The sequence below is a fragment of the Theropithecus gelada genome, chromosome 4 (genome assembly GCF_003255815.1).
Source record: "Theropithecus gelada isolate Dixy chromosome 4, Tgel_1.0, whole genome shotgun sequence".
NCBI lineage: Eukaryota > Metazoa > Chordata > Mammalia > Primates > Cercopithecidae > Theropithecus > Theropithecus gelada.
Window position 1 is genome coordinate 28,590,351 of NC_037671.1, and position 21,540 is coordinate 28,611,890.

Sequence of the window (21,540 nt, forward strand, 5' to 3'; positions counted from 1 at the left end):
GATGGAAACAGCAGAAAGATCCGGGGTAGAGGACTCTGCTTCTGGAAGCTGCCCATACATATAATAACACATGTGATCCTTCCAAATTCAACCCTTGTGGTTAATCAGGCTGCACTTCTTCCCCTAACTTTGAATGTGATAGTTTTCCTTCTTGCCTGATAGAATCTTAGGTTTAACCAAATATTCCCTGAGATTAAATACTTTCTGAGGAGGGGACAAGTAGGGTGGATTTACTTGGGCTGAAATTTGGGAATGACAAAAAGAAGTGGCCTAAATGTGGGTGGAGGGAGAAAGATAACTAGTGTATGACTCCACTCCACATTATGCTTTTGACCATTTAAGATTAGGTCACAGTAGATAAATTAAGTGATTCTGTCTAAATTTCTAATTATACTGTTATAGTTTAGAAACATCAATTAAAGTTGGGATGAGTTAAGCGTCATTCTTCAGCTCACATGTAGACATTCAGAGAGTGAAGTGGGCCTGTGAAATTCTCAGTTTCCCTAAATGTGCCTCAGAGGAAACCTGTCACTACTGGAATTTATATTTAAGATTTCTCCCATCTCTCAGGGCCAGTGTCAAACCTCTATCACAAGCCTACCCCTTAAAAAAAATCAAAATATAAAATAAATGGTTTTTAGCTTTGGCCTTTAATGTATGTGCTGAAGAAAATCACATTGACTTTCATTCTGAAAAATCACACTTGGAAACTAGACCAAAAAAATTACTTCCATGCTCCAAATATAACTGCAAGGGATTTCTTTTATAAATTCTTGTCTAGATTATATAGCCTTATATAAATGTGTTTCTTGGATTTATATGTGTTTCTGACTTCTTTGAGAAACTATTTTAGGTAGCAGATTTAATAATTAATAGAAATTAAAAAGATAAAGTGGGGTGAACAGAGTTTTAAGAGGAAAGAAAACCTGAGGGAGTTCTAATACAGCAATCTTAAGGATCCATTCCCAGCCTAGGACCACATGGTGCTCTCTTCTGCTTGCTGGCTAAGGGTGGAGCCTTAACCTGGAAACTAGTGCTGCAAGTTTTAGATCTAGCATTTGATTATCCAAATTGGGGTATGTGATCATTTCTCTTGTCCAGACAGAAGACCTTCTAGCCAGAGCCAAGCTGTTGGGTGGGTACCTGCAAATCGAGACAGGGTTTTTCTTTGAAAGCAGCTTCAAATCCACTTCAGCCCTTGAGCCGTGTACTCAATGGAAATCCCCAAATGCCAAACTCAGTTCAACAATTCCAAAGTGACTTTTTTCTGAAAAAGATTTCAGAGTATTCTTTATCATGTCCATCAAAACCTTAGTGATGCTTCTGGTTGTGCACTGTGTGGCCTCTTTCCCTGTAGGTAACTGAATGAATTGGCCACCTGTTTGTGGTTATTTGATGTTGAAACTTTAAAAGTTGGAGAATGTCAATGGAAGAGTCATATGGGGTTTGTTCCACTTAACATTAAATCAAACAACAGCTAAGAGATTGCCCTCATTATGCTCCGAAAGCCAGTTTTGTTTTGTTAGAAAATAATGCCCTAGTGGCATATAAGTCATATGTTTGATAGAAAATGTACCCAACTTTTCATTATACCTTGGCTGTAAATCGATAATTCATTTTAAAACGAGATCAAAGCCACCAAAGATCAAAAGCAGCAAACAACATTGCTTATTGTTTTTGACAGATGTTCTCATAGGTAGAATAGAGTGTATGAATGGTGATCTGAAGTTATGGAAAAATAGCTATCAAAATAATTGATCTGTAATTTAGAGAGGGATGTCTTGAGAATTCACTCTTTTGAGGATCTCTCTTTAGAATTCATTTAGTAGGGATGTTGATTAAAAGGAGTTAAACTGAGCATGATGAAAATCTTGGTTTCCAAGCTGGAGCAGGTTTCAGAGTTTTGGTGGTAAGCCATCTTTCCCTGAAGCTCTGTTTGAGGTTGAAGAGTTGGGATTTGAGGACCAAATTTCAGTAAAGCTTGGGGAACGACTTGCTTTGTGTTAAAAAGTATAGGAACCAGATCTTCTGATTACTGATTGATTACCACAGCTCTGTAACTAGGATCCTAAATTTAAATTTATAAATTTATTAGTTTTTATTATTTTATTATTTTTTATTTTTTATTTAATATTTTATTCAATTTAGGATAATTTAATTTAATTAATTTATTATTTTTATTTAATTTTTATTATTTATTAATTTATTAATTTTTGTCATTATTATAAAGCTGATATTCCATGAAGGGAGCAAATGTGTTACCTGAAGAATTTAGGCTAATTTTGATTATTCATCTTGATGTTACTGAACAATGATGTCCATTCTAAAGAAGAGTATTTAAATCTTCTCCTAAATTCCTGATTTTTGCCTTCCATTTTAACATGGATTTTCCAAGATTGCGACTTAAAATATCTCAAGTTTAATACTCAGTGGGGTTCCCCCTTTGTTTATGTTTTCACAATAAAGAAAATATTAAAATGCTATTCAAGTTTTTATGACCATTGGATTAACATCATGCTTAATAGTGCAACAAAGTAATTAAAGAATTTTCCCACTTTTTAAAAAATTATAATGCTACAGGGACATATACCTGATCTTGTAGTAATAAACATCATGCTTCTGTGCCCAGCAGGAGTCACACACATTGTGGTGGCAAGATATTTGCTTGGAATCAGTGCCAGGGAATTCTGTTTTTGGATTTCTCTTAAGAAAAATGTATTAAATTATATTCGCTTTTTAAGGAGAATATTCAAACATGAATTTTCACTTTTGCATCAGTTGCAAGATGAGTTACAAGGAATAAAAAGTGAGGTATTTCCTGTTTCCTGGAGAAAACGTGACAAAATTAGGAAGATAAATATTTTTGTTGTATCAAAAAATTGTGCAGATCTGGAAAATAAGGAAACAAACCATTTTAATTTCAAAATAGTTCTCTACCATGATCTTTACAATAGTCTCTCATCAGTGCTATTCCCTAAATGTTTTTGTTTTAACATCATGATGCCAGTTTAACTTTTATGTGAAATGAGACTCTGGATATAAAAGTTAATGAGTGTAACATGAATAGCTGGATTTAATGTTGTGTTTAGTAGGAAATGTGACACATCACTAAATCTCTACATATCATTCCTCCTTTTGTCCATCGATTTATTGCAGCTTTCTCAGAGTTATGACTTCCCTATACCTTTTCTTTCTAGGCTTGCAAAGGAAGACTTTATGCTGTCCAACAATTGTCTTAGAAAGAATTAGGTATCTCTATTTCTCAGTGAGATTTACACCATCTCAGACTTTTTTAAATGGAAGTGCACAAAAATTACTTTTTTTTAACTACAAATGTGATAATACTGTTTGGCTAGATATTTGAGGGTAAAAGTCAATTAAAAATTACTGAGTTTTCTCCTTGAGCTGAAAAGCTAGTAGTAAGTATTTAGTTTTTATAATCTAGTTCATTTAACAGGGAAGGTAGGTCTAGGATATTTTGTATCAAAAAGCAATGATTAGCTCTAAATTCAATGGGATCATTTCAAAGCTCAGAAAATCCAGTTGAAAGGGCTTCACTGAGACATTCTGAGCACCAAAAAGAATAATGAATAGTAGTTTAAGATACATTGAAGTAATAGAGATCCATGCATTCATAGTAATACTCAGAAAACATCGAAATGCCAGTACAGAGGATTTTAAGAGAGGAAATGTTTCTCTTTTCAGAGGAATGGCAACTAATAAATATAAGAATAATGAAAGAAGTAGGAAGTTATAATTTTGCAGTTCCAATCATATCTATTAATTCAGGCAAGGATTACCAATAGTTGCTTTAAAATCCAGATGGACTAAACGTATCACCTCATAGAGTTACTATTAATTACCAAGGGAATGAGTACTTTACAATGGAGCGCAACTGGAGAGTCCCCATGCTAATCAAGGGATCAAGGTCAGTCTTACCAGTATTGGAACAACCTGACATATATGCCAATCACTGTGATTCATTCAGTAGTTCACAGCGTCCCTTATGTGGTATTCATGCTAAAAATGTTTCATTGAATCTAATTATGAGGATACTATCAGACAAATATAGAGTGTGAGGCAGTCTATAAAACAATTGGCCTGGATTCATGGAGAAAGTCAGTATTATGAAAAAGAAAGGTGGGGATGGGAGTGGGGAGAGAGGATGTGCTAGATGAAAGAGCCTGAAGAGACATTACCCTATATAATGAGTGTATTCTCTATTAAGATCCCAAAATGGAAGGGGATGTTTTAAGGCACCTGAGGGACAGTTGGGGGAATTTGAATATGGACATAGTGTGTACGTTAGATATTATGCAATTGCTGTTAATTTTCTTATATGTTGATAATAATGTATGGTTATATAGGAAAATATAATTCTTAGGATATTCATGCAGAAGTATTTAAGGGAGAAATGTCAAGATGTCAACAACCTTTAAATGGTTCAGAATTTTTTTTCTGTGTTTGTGTTAGAGAGATGAGAATGAAGGAAATAAAGTAATTTTATGTGACAAAATGTTAACAATTGCTGAATCTAAGTGAAGAGTATACTTGAATTTATTAGACTATCCTTGTCCTTTTAATTTGCTAAATTTGAATATGTTAAAAATAAATAGTTGGGGAAAAAGAGTGGGTGTATGTATTTGAAAAGTGTATTGTTTAAGGAGGCGGACATCATGGCCGGGCGCAGTGGCTCATGCCTGTAATCCCAGCACTTTAGGGGGCCAAGGCAGGAGGATCGCTTGAACTCAGGAACTGGAGACCAGCCTGGGTAACAAGGCAAAACCCCGTCTCTAAAATACAAAGATTAGCTGGGCGTGGTGGTACGTACCTGTAGTCCCAGCTACTCAGGAGGCTTGGGTGGGAAGATGGCTTAAGCCCGGGAGGCAGAGGTTGGACAGTGAGCCGAGATTGAGCCACTGCACTCCAGTCTAGGTGATAGAGCCAGACCTTGTCTCAAAATTAAAAAATAAAAAAATAAAGAGGTGGACATGAATACATGAACCACTAGGGTCCATGAGGAAGTTTTTGTCTGTGTAACAAGAAATAGAAAAAATACGCCAGATTTTTCATGAAAATAAATGTCTCTAAAGGACTATTCTTTATAATAAACATGTCCTTACTATTTTATCTTTGTGCCTAAATGCCCTTTTTGGTAACAATGTTTAGTACTGGTAATATTTGTTTTTAAACAAGTCTATAGAACTTGCATGTGGGGAGCGCACTGGATTAAAGCAGTGTTCAGTTCATTCATTCAAACACACACTTCTTGAAGGCCCATTATATGCCAAGTCCTCTATGGGCTCTGGGGATCTAGAGGTGAACAAGACAGAATCCTGGCTTGTGTTTTTCACCCAAGAGATGTTCATTTTGTCTTCCCCAGGGATGACCAGGGGGATCAGGAAGGGGATGGGCACCTAAAGGAAATCCTTTGAGTCATTCTCTAGGCATTCCCCTATGTCACCCAAATTAGTCCCATTTATCTATCATGTGTTTTTGACACACTGCTTAAGATGTTTCAAAAAGTGTTCTGCTGTATATTACATGAAAACCATTTTCATTTAAAATGAAAAAAAATTACTTTTTGTGAAAGGATGCTATAGTAAATTTGTTGGCCATTAGATAAAAAGAATGTATCTCTGCCTACACACCTCCTGTTTCTATTCTAAACTCATTTTTTAAAGTAAATATACTTGATGAGGTGACTCTGTAGTTGAAATTCTTGTAGGTTTTCTGCTTTTTCTTCCCCTGGAGACTGAGGGAAGACTGATGAGACAGTGGCCAAAAGACACCTCTGCCAGTTTTTTGCCAGCAATAAGAAAATGGAGGGTTTACCTCTAAGCAAAAAAAAAAAAAAATCCTTTTTTTACTTATTTCTTTTTTACTTAGAGGTAAACCCTTCATTTCCTTATTTTTCTAACTAACTGGCTTTTTCCCACTTCACCTAGTCTGTCCAGTTCTGACCATCATGTCTCCATCTCAGTTATGTATTAAAAGGAGGTGCTGAAATGACTGGCAAAACATTTGTGTATTTCTGATAGAGTGAATTAAGGTTAATATTAATTTTTTAAAAAAAATTCCTTACATGTGAGGTTCATGATAAAGAACATGAAGAAGGAGGATGTGGCACTGGGATTTTTATTTAATTTGAGTTCTTGGTCTCCGGAAAACAGTAGTTCCTGAATGTCAGGAAGCCAGCCACTTTTTAACACTTTCACAGAATAGCACTAATGCTTATCAAACACTTACACATACAGAAGAACTCCGAGTTACTTTAAGAAACTTTAAAGTTTCTTTCCATGTGTTATAGTTGATCACTTTCCACCCCCAAGCTATTATGATCTGGTTGGTGTTTTTGTCATTGTTACCCATCAGGAGGTAGCAAAAGTGGTGAAAGTCTATGGTCATTCAGACAGGCTCCTATTAGAGTGTCTACAGAGTAGTGTAAGTCCAGATAATCGGCCAATGCTATGACCAGAGTGATTTCTTTAAGTATTCCTAAATAAACTTTTTGGGGCATTCCTAAGAAATTACAAAAATTACTCACAAATGCCAAATACCTGTGTTCCTACCACCCTGAAGAGCCACCTGTTAACATGTTAGAATGTTTGTTTTGCCAATGTACACTGGAACACACACACTAGGAGTGCAAGAGCTAATCTGTCTTATTCACTGCTAGACCCACCCCTTTCTCCAAGAATGCCTGATGCACAGTAGGTGCTCGGTAGCATTTGTTGAATCTTGAATAATACAGGGCATCACAGATAATGTAATAGCATCATTTGACCACTACTAACAGTCTCACACTTCTCCCCCTTTCTCCAGAGGCACTCTCATGAGTTCAGTTGGATACTTCCTGTTTGTTTTTTGTGTTCAAACATACATGTATTCATGAACAGTGTATAGTATTGTTTTGCATGTTTTACAGTCTACATAAATGGCATTGTACCACATGTATCTTTTTTGAAACTTGCTTTTTTCACTCAATATTATATTTTGAGACTTGTTCATGTTGCTACATGTAGTGTTTATTTTTCCTTTTAACTGATGTTTCTTCATTTAAAATACTTCATTTTAGTTATTCATTCTACTGATTGGCTTTTCGATTGTTCTGACTTTTTTGCTGTTATAAATCTGCTTCTTATTAATGGTCCCCCTCCTTTCTTCTCTCTCTTTGGGAATAGAAGCATTTTAAAAATGATAATATTAATCTCTCATAATCACAGCCAATTATTGAAGCACCGAGAGGTCACTGATTGGCACTGTTTGCCAGACACTGTGCCAAGCGCTTTGTATTTATTAGCTTGTTTAATCTTCACAATTTATTTTACAAACTAGAAAACTGGAAGCTGACTTTGCAAAAACATTGGTCAAAGTCCCATAACCCAGGAAGTGGCAGGTTCAGGATTCAAGCCCAGTTCTTGGATGCCGAAGCCATGAGCATGAGACTTACTCCTTCCCTCGTCCTGGTGGAGGGATGTTGAAGTCAGTGTGGCCTAAATGAGTTCCAAAAAGTGGACAAGAGTAGCGCAATGAACTAACAATCTTCCTTCTGTCAAACAGTTGAAATATCTGTTGCCATGCTTTCCATCTTCATGGGCACATGTTTTGCTCACCTGTCATTTTAGGAGTTGAATCAATTGAAAGATTCCTCACTATCACTTACAATGATCTTTAGGTAGATAATTGGGACAGACTACTTGTCTTGTTGAATTAATTTTTCACAAGGAGAAGGAAAGTAAAAAGTCATCTGTGGGACTTAACCATCAACTGTAACTCTCTTATGTATGTGTTCGTAGTCATACCTTTAAGAATGCTTCTGAGGGCTATGTGTTGGGAAAGGGCAAGAGTCTTTGTTCTGGGCAATTCTGGAAAATATATTTGAAAAGATATTTTTACTTTTTCTCCTTTCATCCAGCAAGGATGTTTTCATGCTAATTTAATGGGTCATAGAATGAGTTACATTTGAAGTAAATTGCCTAATCAAGTATGAAATCAGAAAAGTGAAGAACGAGAATTTTTCAGGACTTTACCAGTGGAAGCCTTTCTGATAAGCACGTAATACTGGTGCCAGTGATGGTGATGGTTATAGGGAATGCTTTTTACTTATGTGCTGCCTTTACTTTAAAGAGACACAAATCATTTACATTCACAAATTGAGGAGCCCTGTATTTCTATCCCATTTTATATTGAAAACAATTGACATGAGAAAAATAAAGAACTTGGAAAAAAAAAAAGCCCCAGCTCCAGGTGGAAGTAGGTGGCCTTCCTCAGGAGGTTTGGAAAGGATGCCTCAACGCCTGACACTTTGCTTTCACGAAGACTGACATTCTATAACTGGACTTCTTTTTTGTTTTTAAAAATTATTTTATAAATGTTCAGAATAAGAAGAGGATGCCCTAACAAAATTTAATGATGACCAATGGAGTTTTAAAAATTATTTAGAGATTTTTTTTTCATCTAAGGAGAGGGAAAGAAAATAAATAAAAAACTTACTTAGAGATATAATGTAAAATGTAAGGTGACTGAAGTTCCCACTAAGGTATAAGGTATCATCAATATTGAATTACACTGTAGGTGGGCAACTTGTGCTGAATCCTGGCATCAGATCTTTCCCTGAAAAGTTTTTTTTGGTTTTGTTTTGTTTTGTTTTGTTTTTGTTTTTGTTTTTTTTGAGACGGAGTCTCGCTCTGTTTCCCAGGCTGGAGTGCCGTGGCCGGATCTCAGCTCACTGCAAGCTCCGCCTCCCGGGTTCCCGCCATTCTCCTGCCTCTGCCTCCCGAGTAGCTGGGACTATAGGCGCCGCCACCTCGCCCGGCTAGTTTTTTTTTGTATTTTTTAGTAGAGACGGGGTTTCACCGTGTTAGCCAGGATGGTCTCGATCTCCTGACCTCGTGATCCGCCCGTCTCGGCCTCCCAAAGTGCTGGGATTACAGGCTTGAGCCACCGCGCCCGGCCCCCTAAAAAGTTTTAATGACTAAAGAGGCAAAAGAATTCAAAGATACTGCTCCTAAAATGCAGTGTGAGCACAGAATGATGTAAATAGCCCCAGAAGAGACTCTTGTACATGCCTGCAGATACACTGTCCCCACGTAGTTCTTGAGACTGGTCCTGTGGTCCAGGAGCCAGGACTTGCATGGGTTCTTTAATAACCATCCTCTGCTTGTCCATTATGTGCTTTGGAGCTAATAAAGCCACCATCCCTCAAATGAGGTTTATGCCTTGTGGAGTTGGTAAATATCACTTTGACACATTTAGCGAGAGAAATAATATCTGTAGGTTAGGAGTTTCTGAAATTTTTCAAGCTGTAATTGTGCTTCTGCTTATAAAAAGCCAGTTTGGATGTCTTAAGCCATTAATATGTTGGCCTCATTCCTGCCTTATTCCTTTGCTATGAAGGCTTTTTATGTGTTTTAGCTTTTCTGTTTCTTTGTTTGTGAATGGTATCCCTCTCCCTCCCCTTTTCTAGTAATGCTGTTGCTTTATCTCTTTTCCATTCATATTTTTTTTCTTTCTTTTTGCTGCATGGAGACTCTCTGCTGTACAAGTGTAAGTATTTTTTGGTGGCTTTGCGGTTTCTGGCTCTACTACTTTATATTCTTGTGCTCCATTTGCTTCTGTGCTGCCTGGCTGGTCTCCCAGGAGACTGTAGTGTCGTCGTCCATCTGCAGATCCTGAATGAAATAGGCAACAATTTAGAGACAAGATTGGATTTTACAAGATGGTTCAGCTAGCAAAACAGGCGATGAATTTAAAATATCTCCAGCCATGTGTCTGAAAGCAAGCAGAGTGTTGATGAAGAGGATACAAACATTCAAGAGGAGACAAGTGCTTATTCCACTCATGTAATAATAATAATAATAATAACAACATTACTTTTAAGGTTTTTTCCTGATTCTTGTCATATTACTTGTTTTGGGCCCAGGGTTGTAGAAAATTGATGTTATAATTTGCTTCTTATATTAGAAGAACTTTCCTAATCTTCTTCTCAACTGGTATTGTTATGATTTTTTTTTTTTCTTTCTACAGCCTTGGTGGTGAGGGGGAAGTAATTATGGATTCTTGAGCTTGGAATGAGAGTGTTATTTATTATTTTTTGAGCAAATGGTGACAAAAACAAAGCATCTCTTTATATTTTTATAGTGACATAAGCAATCTGACTCATTTTTAAAAAAAAGCGTGTCTAGGAATTACATGTTAAAAGTGGATTTGACAGGAAGAAAAAGGTTATGTTATTTGTAAGGTTCCAAGATTAGTCTTTAACTTGTAGTAAAAGTAGACATATCTCAATTGAGCTATGTGCAGAATAGTTTAAAATTTATTATAAAAATTTGATCAAATAAGTACAATTTCAGAGTAATGTAGACATTGATGCTTTTGGATTCTCAGAAAATAGAGTTATGGCCTTTTTGTTCACAGTGTCTGCCACAATTAGGATTTATTGATGATTTGTGATGTTAGGACAAGAAAGAAGTCTGTGTTTAAGATTTTCCTGCTAAAATTACATTTAAAATAAGGGTTTAACACATTTTTCCTCATATTGCTTTAGGATATGGGTATTGAAAATTATACCTTATTGCTTACAGGATGCATTTTTTAAGATAAGTTAATTTTGTCTAGGCCTCAAGTTGACAGTGTTAACCATTGATTGATGAGAGGTCCGTTTGCAGTATGTACCTCTTCTTTTTCAAATGTTGACCCCCTTCATCTGATGAACAGTTTGTGATTTCTCTGACTCAGAAAATACTTAGGCATTAACAGATGTCAGGGAAAGGTCAATAAGGACTAAGAAACAGTTTGAAAAAATTGACCTTTCATTTTGGTACCAAAAGAGAAGAGAGCTAACCGTGTTAAAGAAGATGGTAAAGTCAGATTGTTTTCAACAACCCAACAGTTGTGGAGAGGAGGAGGAAGGAGTTCAAATAAACCAAATTTCTAGACAAACATTAAATATTTGCTCCTAAATATACCCTTAGGTGGATAATTATAGTACGTTTTTATATTTCCTCTTGCTTTAGGTTTATATGTAATGGCATTGTAGGAATAAGCCAATAAGATTAAGGAAGTCCACATTTTCTGTAAAACTAAGGAAGAATTACTTCCAAAGAAAAGCAATAAAAATATGAGAGAAATGAGATTGATTTTTTTTCTCTGTTGTCACACTTAAATCCCATGAGGGAAAGATATAGAAGCTGGGTTACCTTCTTAATACCAGTTGTAGAAACTAGCCTGATTACAAATTCTATTTTAACAAAAGACCATTGACTCTGTGCCAGAACTTCAGAACTAAAAGATATGATGGGTATAGTTTTATGGGAAATGTAATTAGAAGTTACTTACCCTTGTAAAAAGCACACAAAGTAAAGGAAAGCAAGTGAAATACATTAGAAGTGAGTTTTTCTGATATTCAAGCTTTCTATATTGGGCTTTGAAGCATTGGAAAACAAGACCAAGAGGAGAAAACTAGGTCCCCTATGAGTGATATCAACCGTCAAATTATCCTGATGATTTTGTGTGTTTCTTAATTATGTCTATGAAATGAAATTAAGCTGAATAACCTGTTCACAGATAGACATGAGTTTGTAAATGTGATTCTTTCTGTACATATTATATATTATGTCATTTATTTTATATATAGTACATATTTTTATATGTTTAAAATTGTAATATATTTGCAATATAATTTTTATATATTTTACATGTATTTGGTATCATAAAGGCTTTCATGATATGGAAACTTAAACTAGACTATTTTTGCCCATGAATACACTTTCTGTAAAATCTAATCAAGAGTCAGGGAAATAAAAAAAGACATCTTCAGTCCATGCATTTTTAAACATCTTTCCTCTTTATTTGTGACAATCTAAATGAAATTGGCTAAAAAATATATCTGGAGCTACTTCTTGATTATTTTACCTACCACGGTTGTGCATAAGATGGATAGAATAGTGAAGAACTTGTTGCAACCAAACATAGCATATGTTTTGATAGCTTGTATCTCCTGAGAATTATTTTCAGAGATTTCACTTGTGAATAGACCAGGCAGGCCACTAACTTCTTCAGCCAACTGCATGGCTAACTTTGGGGAGAACTGCCTTAAACTGGATTCCTTTCCATTTGCATTGGGTTAGCTGAGTTTTTATTGAACCTGCAAAGCCTGTTACTTTATAAATAGCTTTTTCTCAGATTGTCTGCCTTTAATGAAACCTTGAAAAAAGTCAAATCAGCAAGTTTCATTTTGTATTTTAGGAAAACAAGTCTGGATTTCAATACAATTGCTAATCATTTTTTTCTCTCCTTTTTCTCTCAACAATACATAATAGCAAAACAATATTATTATTAAAACTGACATAATTGTCAAAACTATAGATTTGTTTGCTTTAAAGATCAGTATCAGCCAGTTTCTCCTTGGAGCTAAAGAATGTTTTTCAATCATGTAGATTTTTTTTTTTTTTGAGGAAGCATTAGATGAAAACCTATTAAATGAAATGAAAGTATGCAAACTAAGTTCTTTCAGTTACATTACCTCCTAGTTTATACACATACCAATTTCCTGATATCAAACCAGTGAAAACATCCCTAACATCCATTCATCTGTGTGTGGGTCATGAATTATGTGGCAGGAAGGATGCTGGCCTGACCCTCCTCACTGGGTTCTGTCCATGGCTCTGCTCCTTCTGACAACATGAATGTTAGCCTTTGTCACCTCTGTAACTCGATTTCATCCTTGGAGTTGATTTGTGTAGGTGATGGCAAAGCTTCCCTCCATCTTTGACATTTATGTCATCCTATTGAGGGAGAAGATAGTGCCTTTCTGAGGGTTGGCTTTGCACCGTAAACAGTTGACACCAGTGCTAGGAAAGTGCTCTTCAGTTTCAGCCCTTGATTTGAGTTTGAGTTTCATTTTTTAGAGGATTGACAGGATCAAAGACATTTCACTGAGAAGTGCCAACAGATACAGATTTTTGAATCCTAGCACCTTTTCCTGGTCTTTGCCCATGATGTAAAGATCAAAATCTTGGGGGCAAAATGTGAAATGAGAGAGTGAAACTGCTTAAATCATTGACGTGACACAGAAAGAGGTCAGGGTTGCTTACACTGATGTTACTGTGAGAGTGATCAGTGAATAGTAGTGTTTTCAGTTTTTCGTGACTGATTTTTACAGTCTTTGATTTTTATTTTTGTATCCATTTTAACATCCTCTTATACAGCTTGGAATTAAATTCATTCATTGTTCTTTTCAGCTATATAAGTGGAATTCAACTGGTTAGGGATAGGGGAACAAAAGAAAGAGGTTAGCTGTATCATTTGAGAAATTGTAAACATTTAGAAATAGTTTGATCTTTTCAGTCAGGCTTTCAATCAACCTCTAAAGCAGAGAAACAACTACTGAGTTAAACAATCGATCCAGAATGTTTCAGAAGTTTGAAAGGCGAGTTTTTGTGGCTACCTGTTTTTTTTAAATTATTATTATTTCATTTCTAGATGACCCCTAAATCCAAAAGGAAGAGTATCCATAGCCGAATGCTGCGGCCTGTTTCTAGGGCTTTTGGTAAGTGTTTTGCTGCTGCCAGTCATTTTCTTGGCACCGTGAAGCACCCTCAGCAAGACCTTAGACCATTTTAGGGATGTTCCTTATGGATGCACTGCATGGGTAATTATTGAGAAAGAGTTAAGTGATCTGTGAATGGGTGTTTGCTATTCTATGCTAGACTTAAAATTAGTTTTAGGAATTTTTTTATCCATCTCCATTCATTAAGCTTTGGCCTTGGGCTGTTTTTTTTGTTTTGTTTTGTTTTTTTAATTTTAGAAATGGAGTTTGATCTAGATAAAGCGCTGGAAGAGGTACCAATTCACATCGAAGACCCGCCCTTCCCATCCCTCAGGCAGGAGAAGCGGAGCTCGGGATTTATCTCTGAGTTGCCCTCTGAAGAGGGGAAGAAGCTGGAACACTTTACCAAGTTGAGGCCAAAAAGGAATAAGAAGCAGCAACCCACCCAAGCAGCGGTAGGTGGACTGGAGAGGCCCCATCTCTCACACCTTTTCTTCTCTGGGGAAACTTGGAGGGTCTTGCTAAAGTGCTTTGCACAAACATGAAAGCTATGGTTGAGGAGACTAGAACCTCTTTGCATGAGATATACAAAGTATCTCAACTTGGTGCTCAGTAATTTTGGAGAATGAACAGATTGTGTCACTTAAATAAAACAACATAATTGTGGAGAAGACAATGCTGTAAAATTTCCAATTCTTCAGAACAGAGCTGCCCTTGGAAATCCTTAGATAGATAAGGATTATCTAGGGTAGGAAATCCTTATTCTAGATAAATGTCTCTAGCACTTTACAGTGTCAGGGCAAAAAAGATACAAGTAACAAAAGAATTAATTGGTAATTAAAAATTGTTTGATTCTGGAGTGCACACATGCATTCCCCCGTCCACAAAATGATGTAACTGAAGTGTTGGAGAAGAGCCCTAAGTGGGAGCCCCGGTGTGTGATTCTTGACATCCTGCTCTTTCTACTCCAGTAGAAGACTCAATTGTGTGTGCTGATGAACCTTATTTTAGTTTACCCGTGTCTCTCTCTGGTTAATGTCTTTTCTCTCCTTTATAAAGACATTTAAAAAGTTCGCTTGTGCCAACTGTCTCTACTGCCTCTCTTCTTCACCTTCCTGTCATTCCACAATTTACCAAAATCTTCCTTCTGTATCTACCCACCCTTGAAACCACCCTCCCAAGGTCACTCCAGACCAAATCCCGTGGGTTCTTTTCAGCTGTCCGTCATCTTACTTGATGTTTCAGCAGTTCCTTGACACAGAAAGCTCTGTCATTCCCAACAGGAGATTTCCCGTTGATCTCTGAGTCATCACACTCCTTTCTTTTCCACCCACCTCTCCAGCAGTGTCCTTTCAGTTTTCCCGTCAGACCCATTTAAGTTTTTTATTGTCCGTCTGGGTGATGTCATCTGAACTCATGGTTTCAGTCTCTGTTGTTGACTGTAGATTTCTGGATATCCACTTGCCTCCTAAATTTGAATGAGTACCTTGGGCTCAAAAATTTGAAACTTAGATCCCACCTTTCCCTATAAACCTGCCCTTCTCATATCCCCTGTTCTTCTTGGGACATCATCAGTTGACAGGTTAGAAAGCGGAATACGATCCTGACCACCAGCTCTCCCTCTTCCTCCTTGCTATGGCTACCTCCCATCCTGAGCTCCAGCCCTCTAACGCTGCATCTCTTTTCTTATTGCTTCCCTCCATCTTCTGGGCTGAGAACTACTTTCAGATTTTTTACATCTCCACTACGTCTCTTTTGATAGTGGAGAACTATCCACTTCTCTATACTCTGTCCACCAGTGCTCTGGGAAAAAGCCAGATCTATTTAGACCTCTGGCCATAATACATTATTTTGGGACTTACCTTTGTGTTACACAGTCCCTAAGGGAAAACAGCCTAGAGTATGCCAACCCTGTTATTCCTGGCTTCATTGTGGACAAAGGTGACATCTCTCTAGAACAGATTGATGAGGTTGGGACATGCTACCCCAAAATATGGTGCCTCGGCATTTGAGAAAATGGCAAAAGCAGGAAGGTCATTCTCATCTTCCCCCTGCCTGTCTCCCTTGAAGCAGATCATAAAACCTTCATTCAAGAAGTGCCCTCTGTATAGCCAGAGGAAAGAAATGTCCTTATCTCTGAAGACATGGGGACAGAGGGAAGAATCTGAACAAACAGGCCTTACTAAGTGCCCCCAGTTTATTACCATTAGATCATAGTTGTTTCTAAAGAAAGCAAGGCTTCTTCCAGGAAGCCCTCCTCATCCCTCCCACTGTGTTCCCGCAGAGCTAGGGTCACATGACACCAGGAAAGTTGTTCTCACAGACTGGTTGTGCACAGTGCACAGCCTGAGCAACTCTCCATGGAGGCCCCACCTTCTCTGGTGCCTGATGCTTACTCTGTCACAGCTCTCATCCCACAGAGTTTTCTCAGCTTCCTCCTTGTCTCTAAGTTCTGCGTAGGCAGGGCCTGTGATTTATTATTCATGGTAATATGCTCAGTGCTTACATTGGGTTTTGAATATAGTAGGGGTTCAACAATACTTATTGGATAAGTAGGTGGATAGCTGGAGACATAGATGGATGAAGGTCACAATAACTTACCTGCCTGGTTGATAATTTCCTCACTTTAGATCAGGCTTTTGTTGTGTTTGGTTAATTTCTCTCATTTGAATCCAAATAGCTTGACACCATTTCAAAATACAAAAAAAATTCTAGTTTGTTGTTTTCTAATTTACTGATTTTTAACTTTTTTAGTCCATTATTACATATCCTTATAGGGATATACTTTCTTTTTTAAAAATAAGGGAAAGATTTTTGTAGGTAGATAAAAAGACAACCCCCGTCCCCACCCCCGCTCAACAACAACCCACACTTTCTAGAACACACCTAGGTTCTGGGTGTTACTGAATAAATGGTTTCTCTATGGATCTTTCCGTATGGAATAACATTAACAATATAACTTGTCTGCAAAATGGCTTAAGTTTATCCTTGATAAAATGGTGACTCATGGAAAGAGATAATCTTGTGTACTTCTTTCTTTTCTTTTTTTTTTTTTTTTTTTGAAATAGGATCTCACTCTGTGACACAGACTGGAGTGCAGTGGCACAGTCATGCCTCACTGCAGCCTTGAACTCCTGGGCTCAAGCAATAACAATCTTTCCACCTCAGCCTCCTGAGTAGCTGGGACTACTGGTGCATGCCACCATGCTTGGCTAATTATTTAAATAATTTTTTTGTAGAGGTGGGCTCTTGGTATGTTGCCCAGGCTGATCTCAGAACTCCTAGCCTCAAACTACCCTCTTGCTTGAGCCTGCCAAAGTGCCAGGATTGCAGGCATGAGCTACCATACCAGCCTTTTTTCCCTAAATGTTTGAAAAATAGGAAAGAAAGGAAGGAAGCTGTGGCAGAGTCCTATTTGAGGTGCATACTAGATATTGCAAGGGAGAACAGATATTTCTCATCTATCACTAGGTTTCATGGCTGAAGCACCTGTAAAAAAAGACAGGTCATCAAGAGAAAAGCATAAGAGAATTTATTTTATGTAAGTTTTATACGACATGGAAACCTTCAGAAATGCAAACTCAAAGAAACATTTTTGTATTTTTATGCTAAGTTTGATGAAGTGAATAGTTACAGAGAAGTAGGATTAGACAAAGAGGATATGATCTAATGGTAATAAACTGGGGGCACTTAGCAAGGCCTGTTTGTTCAGACTCTTCTCCCTCTCCCCATGTCTTCAGAGACATTTCTTTTTTTCTGGCTATAGGGAGGACATTTCTTTTATCTTCCTGTAGGGAGGGTGCTTCTTGAATGAAACTTTTATGACCTGCCTCAAGGGAGAAAGGCAAGGGGAAGATGAGAATGGCCTTCCTGCTTTTTTTATTTCCTCAAATGCCAGGGCGCCATATTTTGGGGTAACATGTCCCAACCTCATCACTCTGTTCTAGAGAGATTTCACCTTTGTCCATAATGCAGCCAGGACTCACAGGATTGGCATACTCTAGGCTGTTTTCCCTTAGGGACTGTGTAACACAAAGGTAAGTCCCAAAATAATGTATTATGGCCAGAGGTCTAAATAGATCTGGCTTTTTCTCAGAGTACTGGTGGACTGAGAAGTATAGATTAGCACACCTTTATTTGAGTTCATAGTGAAAATATATTACCTTATGATATCACACTGCTTACAATTTCCAAAGTGCTTTCATGTCTAACAGCCCTGTGAAGCTGCCACACAGGCATCATTATTTAAATTTTTCAGTTAAGAATGAGGATGCTGTGGCTTACTTTTATTACTAGTGTTTAGTAAGAGCAATTATTAACAATTATCGTTGTTTTTCTTCCTATGATTGAGTAAAATCAGTTCATCCAAAGCCTGTCTTAGCTTTTCTAGAGTTTGTCTCTGAACCCTAATGCCTCAAATGAACTTTTCCAGGTGTCAGAATTCTCAACGCCAAGGCTGAGTTAAATGCCAGCATGCCAGTTTCTTCCAGGCCAAACATGTTGTAATGACCGATTTTTGTGCCAAAAATGTACAAATAGATATTTATATAAATATGAAGTGTAGATAGCCTATTTTTAAAACAAGAAACTAGGCACAAAAATTTAACCTTAGATCAAACCACAGTCGTTTTAAGAACAATGGATATAGATATTTTAGTTATATGTTTTAATTCCACCTCTACCACTCCAATAACAAAAACAAAGATGTTTTTTAAATAACAAGAGATAGAATGTTTCTTTCTTTTTTCTTTTCTTTCCTTTCTTTCTCTTTCCTCTTTTCTTTTCATTTCTTTTCTTTCTTTCAGTAGATAAAAGAATTCTTAAACATTACATTATAGCTGCTTAGCCCATAGAGTGTAACCTTCTACTGTAGTGGTAAGAGCAGGATGCCAGGCTCAGCCAGTGGGCTCTCCCACTCCCTGACGGTGTATATGTGAACAGAGGCTTGTGGGTTTTTTTTTAAAAACCTGAGCCAACTTGTTTCTAAATACCAGCATTGCCTACATCGTAGAGTTGTCATGAAATAAATAGGATAAATAGAAATAAATAGGATAAAATAGAAATAAAATAGGATATTTTATTGAAATAAATAGGATAAAAATATGCCATCCTTTACGTAAAAGCATTGTTCTTCAAAGCTAATATTTCCATTTTATTAATTTAGTTATCTTTACAATATAAATCTTATATTTGCTTTTGCCTTTGTACCTATTCTCCCTTTTCTATACTTAAATGGAGGAGGAAGAGAAAGAAATTCCTGGAAACTGATTTAATACCACACTCATTTACCCTCATTAATTCAAAGGGATTCTTACCCATGTTTACTAAGAAACAGATTAGCTAACTTTACATAAAATTTTATTCAAAAATTATTTCCTCAGTTGAATTGACTGTCAGAAAGTCTTTGCTTTTGGGAAAAGAGCGTCACATGGATAATTTAAGAGTGGAAATGCCATTTTCTCAGGTACCAGAATGTTCCAGCTACAGCAGAGAAAAGGGGGAAAATGTGTAGTGTACAGTGAGTCCTCCATATCCACACATTCTGCATTTGAGCATTCAACCAACTCTGGATTGAAAATATTTATTTAAAAGGCAATTAGAAAAACCACAACAATGAAAAAAACTATATAAATTTTAAAATACAGTGTAACAATTATTTACATAGCATTTACATTGTATTAAGTATTATAAGTAATCTAAAGATTATTTAAAGCACACAGAAGGATGTTTGTAGGTTATACACAAATACTATGCCATTTTATAGCAGCGACTTGAGCATCTATGGATTTTTGTGTCCTCAAGGGTCCTGAAACCAATCCCCCTCGGATACTGAAGTTCAGCTCTATTAGGTGGGGTAACACTAGCTACTATATGAGATAAACTTTTACTATGTTAAATCTCTGATATTTTGGAGATTATTTCTTGTTCATATCGTAGTCCATTGTGAGTATTTCCAGCCAGGGGACGCTATAGTTGTCAGGGATCCAGGCTACTTTTACTTTGTGGCTCTACCTTCCTTTTTGGTCCTTCGAGTCATATGCATTCAGCTGGAGGATGACATAAAACATGAAGGCTCATACCCCTGAGGTTTCATGGGCCAGGTCTGAAAGGATGAGCTTCATATTCATTTGAATACCACTTTCCAGAACTTGGCTACGTGGCCAGCTAATTGCAAGTGAGCATTCTAACCATGACACCCACCAGGGATGGAGGCGTGCTTATACTCACTCATCCACTGCCAGTTAGCTATTGCTCCTTTCTACTTTTTCCTAACATAACTATAGGTGAAAAGTATTCCTTTAAGGAAAAATCATTGAAAAATTTGCATAGAGGTGTGGATAAAACACTGGACTGGGATATAATGCTGACTCTACCACTAACTGGAATCATCTCCTAGTGGAAGGAATTTTAAAGATTACTCAATATTCAAGGGAATATGAAGTCCAGGGCAGATAACTGATTTGTCTTTGATCATTCTCTGAAATATTATACCATGCAGTGGATTCACTTGGTGTGATATGTCAGTATCAGTCAGTTTGCCGTATATTGGCATAAGGCGTAGCCCTACACTAGTCGGCCCAGTGATGAAACAAACCAACTCAAATTAAAATAGACTAACTCCTGGGTAATAGGTTTTCTCCTGTATGCATTGACTCATGGTGTCATAAGGCTGAAAAGGATTTTGAAGTCATCTTGTTCAGTCCCTCATCAGGTGCTCAAAAATCCCTACACAGCTGTTCATTGGCCATTCCATCCACAATGACTTCTTTCTCTGAAGCTGCCATGTTCTTAAAGCTCTAATTATTAGCAAATTATTTTTTGTGTTGCTAAAACTCTTAACTGCATAGCTTGAAATTAGCCATCTTGTTTCTGTCTTCTGGAGTGGCACGTGGTATCCAAATCTCTTCCACTTAGTAGACTTTACAGTATTTGTGGGTCAAATCTTAATTCTTCAGGTCTTTCGATGTTCTTCATATGAAATTGTCTAGAATCCATTTACAAGTCTTGTTACTCTGTTCTGAATAAATTGCAATGTGGCACCCAAGACAAAATAGAGTACTTTAATAAGATCTGCCATATCTCTTCTCTCCTTTTATTTATTTATTTTTAAGACAGGGTCTCACTCTGTCACCCAGGCTGGAGAGCAGTGGTGTGATCTTGGTTCACTGCCACCTCCCCCTCTCAGGCCCCAGTGATCCTCCCACCTCAGTCTCCCACGTAACTGGGATTACAGGTGCGCACCACCACACACTGCTAATTTTTGTATTTTTTGTAGAAACAGGGTTTCACCGTGTTGCCCAGGCTGGTCTCAAACTCAGCTCACATGATCCACATGCCTCAGCCTCCCAAAGTACTGGAATTACATGTGTGAGTCACCATACCCGGCCCATTGAGTCTCTCCTTTTAAATAGGACACTTCTATTTATTCAACCACAGGTTGCATTCACCTTTAAAATGGCTGTATCATCCAGGTGACTGGTACTGATCTTATTCTCAGGCAAGGCCTATAATCTATTTTTATACATATATTTCAGACAGAGGAAAAGGGGGTGCATGCAGCAGAGAATCTGAACTACCCAGAAGTCCTAGTATACTTCCAGTTGCATCTTACTGGCCAGAAATGAACCATATTTCCATCCCCAGCTACAAAAAAATCTAGGAAGATAAATAGCCAGTTGGTCACATTGATATTCCAAATAAGTCAGGGTTTTGTTATTGAGTCAACAAGAGCGAATAGACACTAAATAGACACAAAGCAGTTTCTGCTGTAATTTATTCAGGTGAGAACGTTTTCTTCTGTTTTGCTGATTTTGTTTTGGAATGAATGGTAGTTTGATTCTTTTTTTCAGTATTTGTTGACACTGATAATTTTTCTTTTTTAATGTGAAATTTGGGTGAATCTCATTAACATACTTTTTCTAGTGTTATAACATTCTTAATCATGATTTTTTGCCTTGTTTTAATCCACTGCTAGACTTTGTTTGCTA

The 21,540-nt window shown here is 37.1% G+C and overlaps 1 protein-coding gene across 3 annotated transcripts in view; it reads left to right on the plus strand.

The window, feature by feature from the left end:
• The window catches only part of CARMIL1 (capping protein regulator and myosin 1 linker 1), a 343,848-nt gene that overhangs the window by 292,129 nt on the left and 30,179 nt on the right, over positions 1-21,540 (plus strand). For all 3 annotated transcript variants that reach the window (XM_025381879.1, XM_025381880.1, XM_025381881.1), the window contains exons 30-31: positions 13,486-13,552; positions 13,811-14,007. In XM_025381879.1, coding sequence (XP_025237664.1) covers positions 13,486-13,552; positions 13,811-14,007 — 264 coding nt within the window. The remainder of the gene's footprint in view (positions 1-13,485; positions 13,553-13,810; positions 14,008-21,540) is intronic.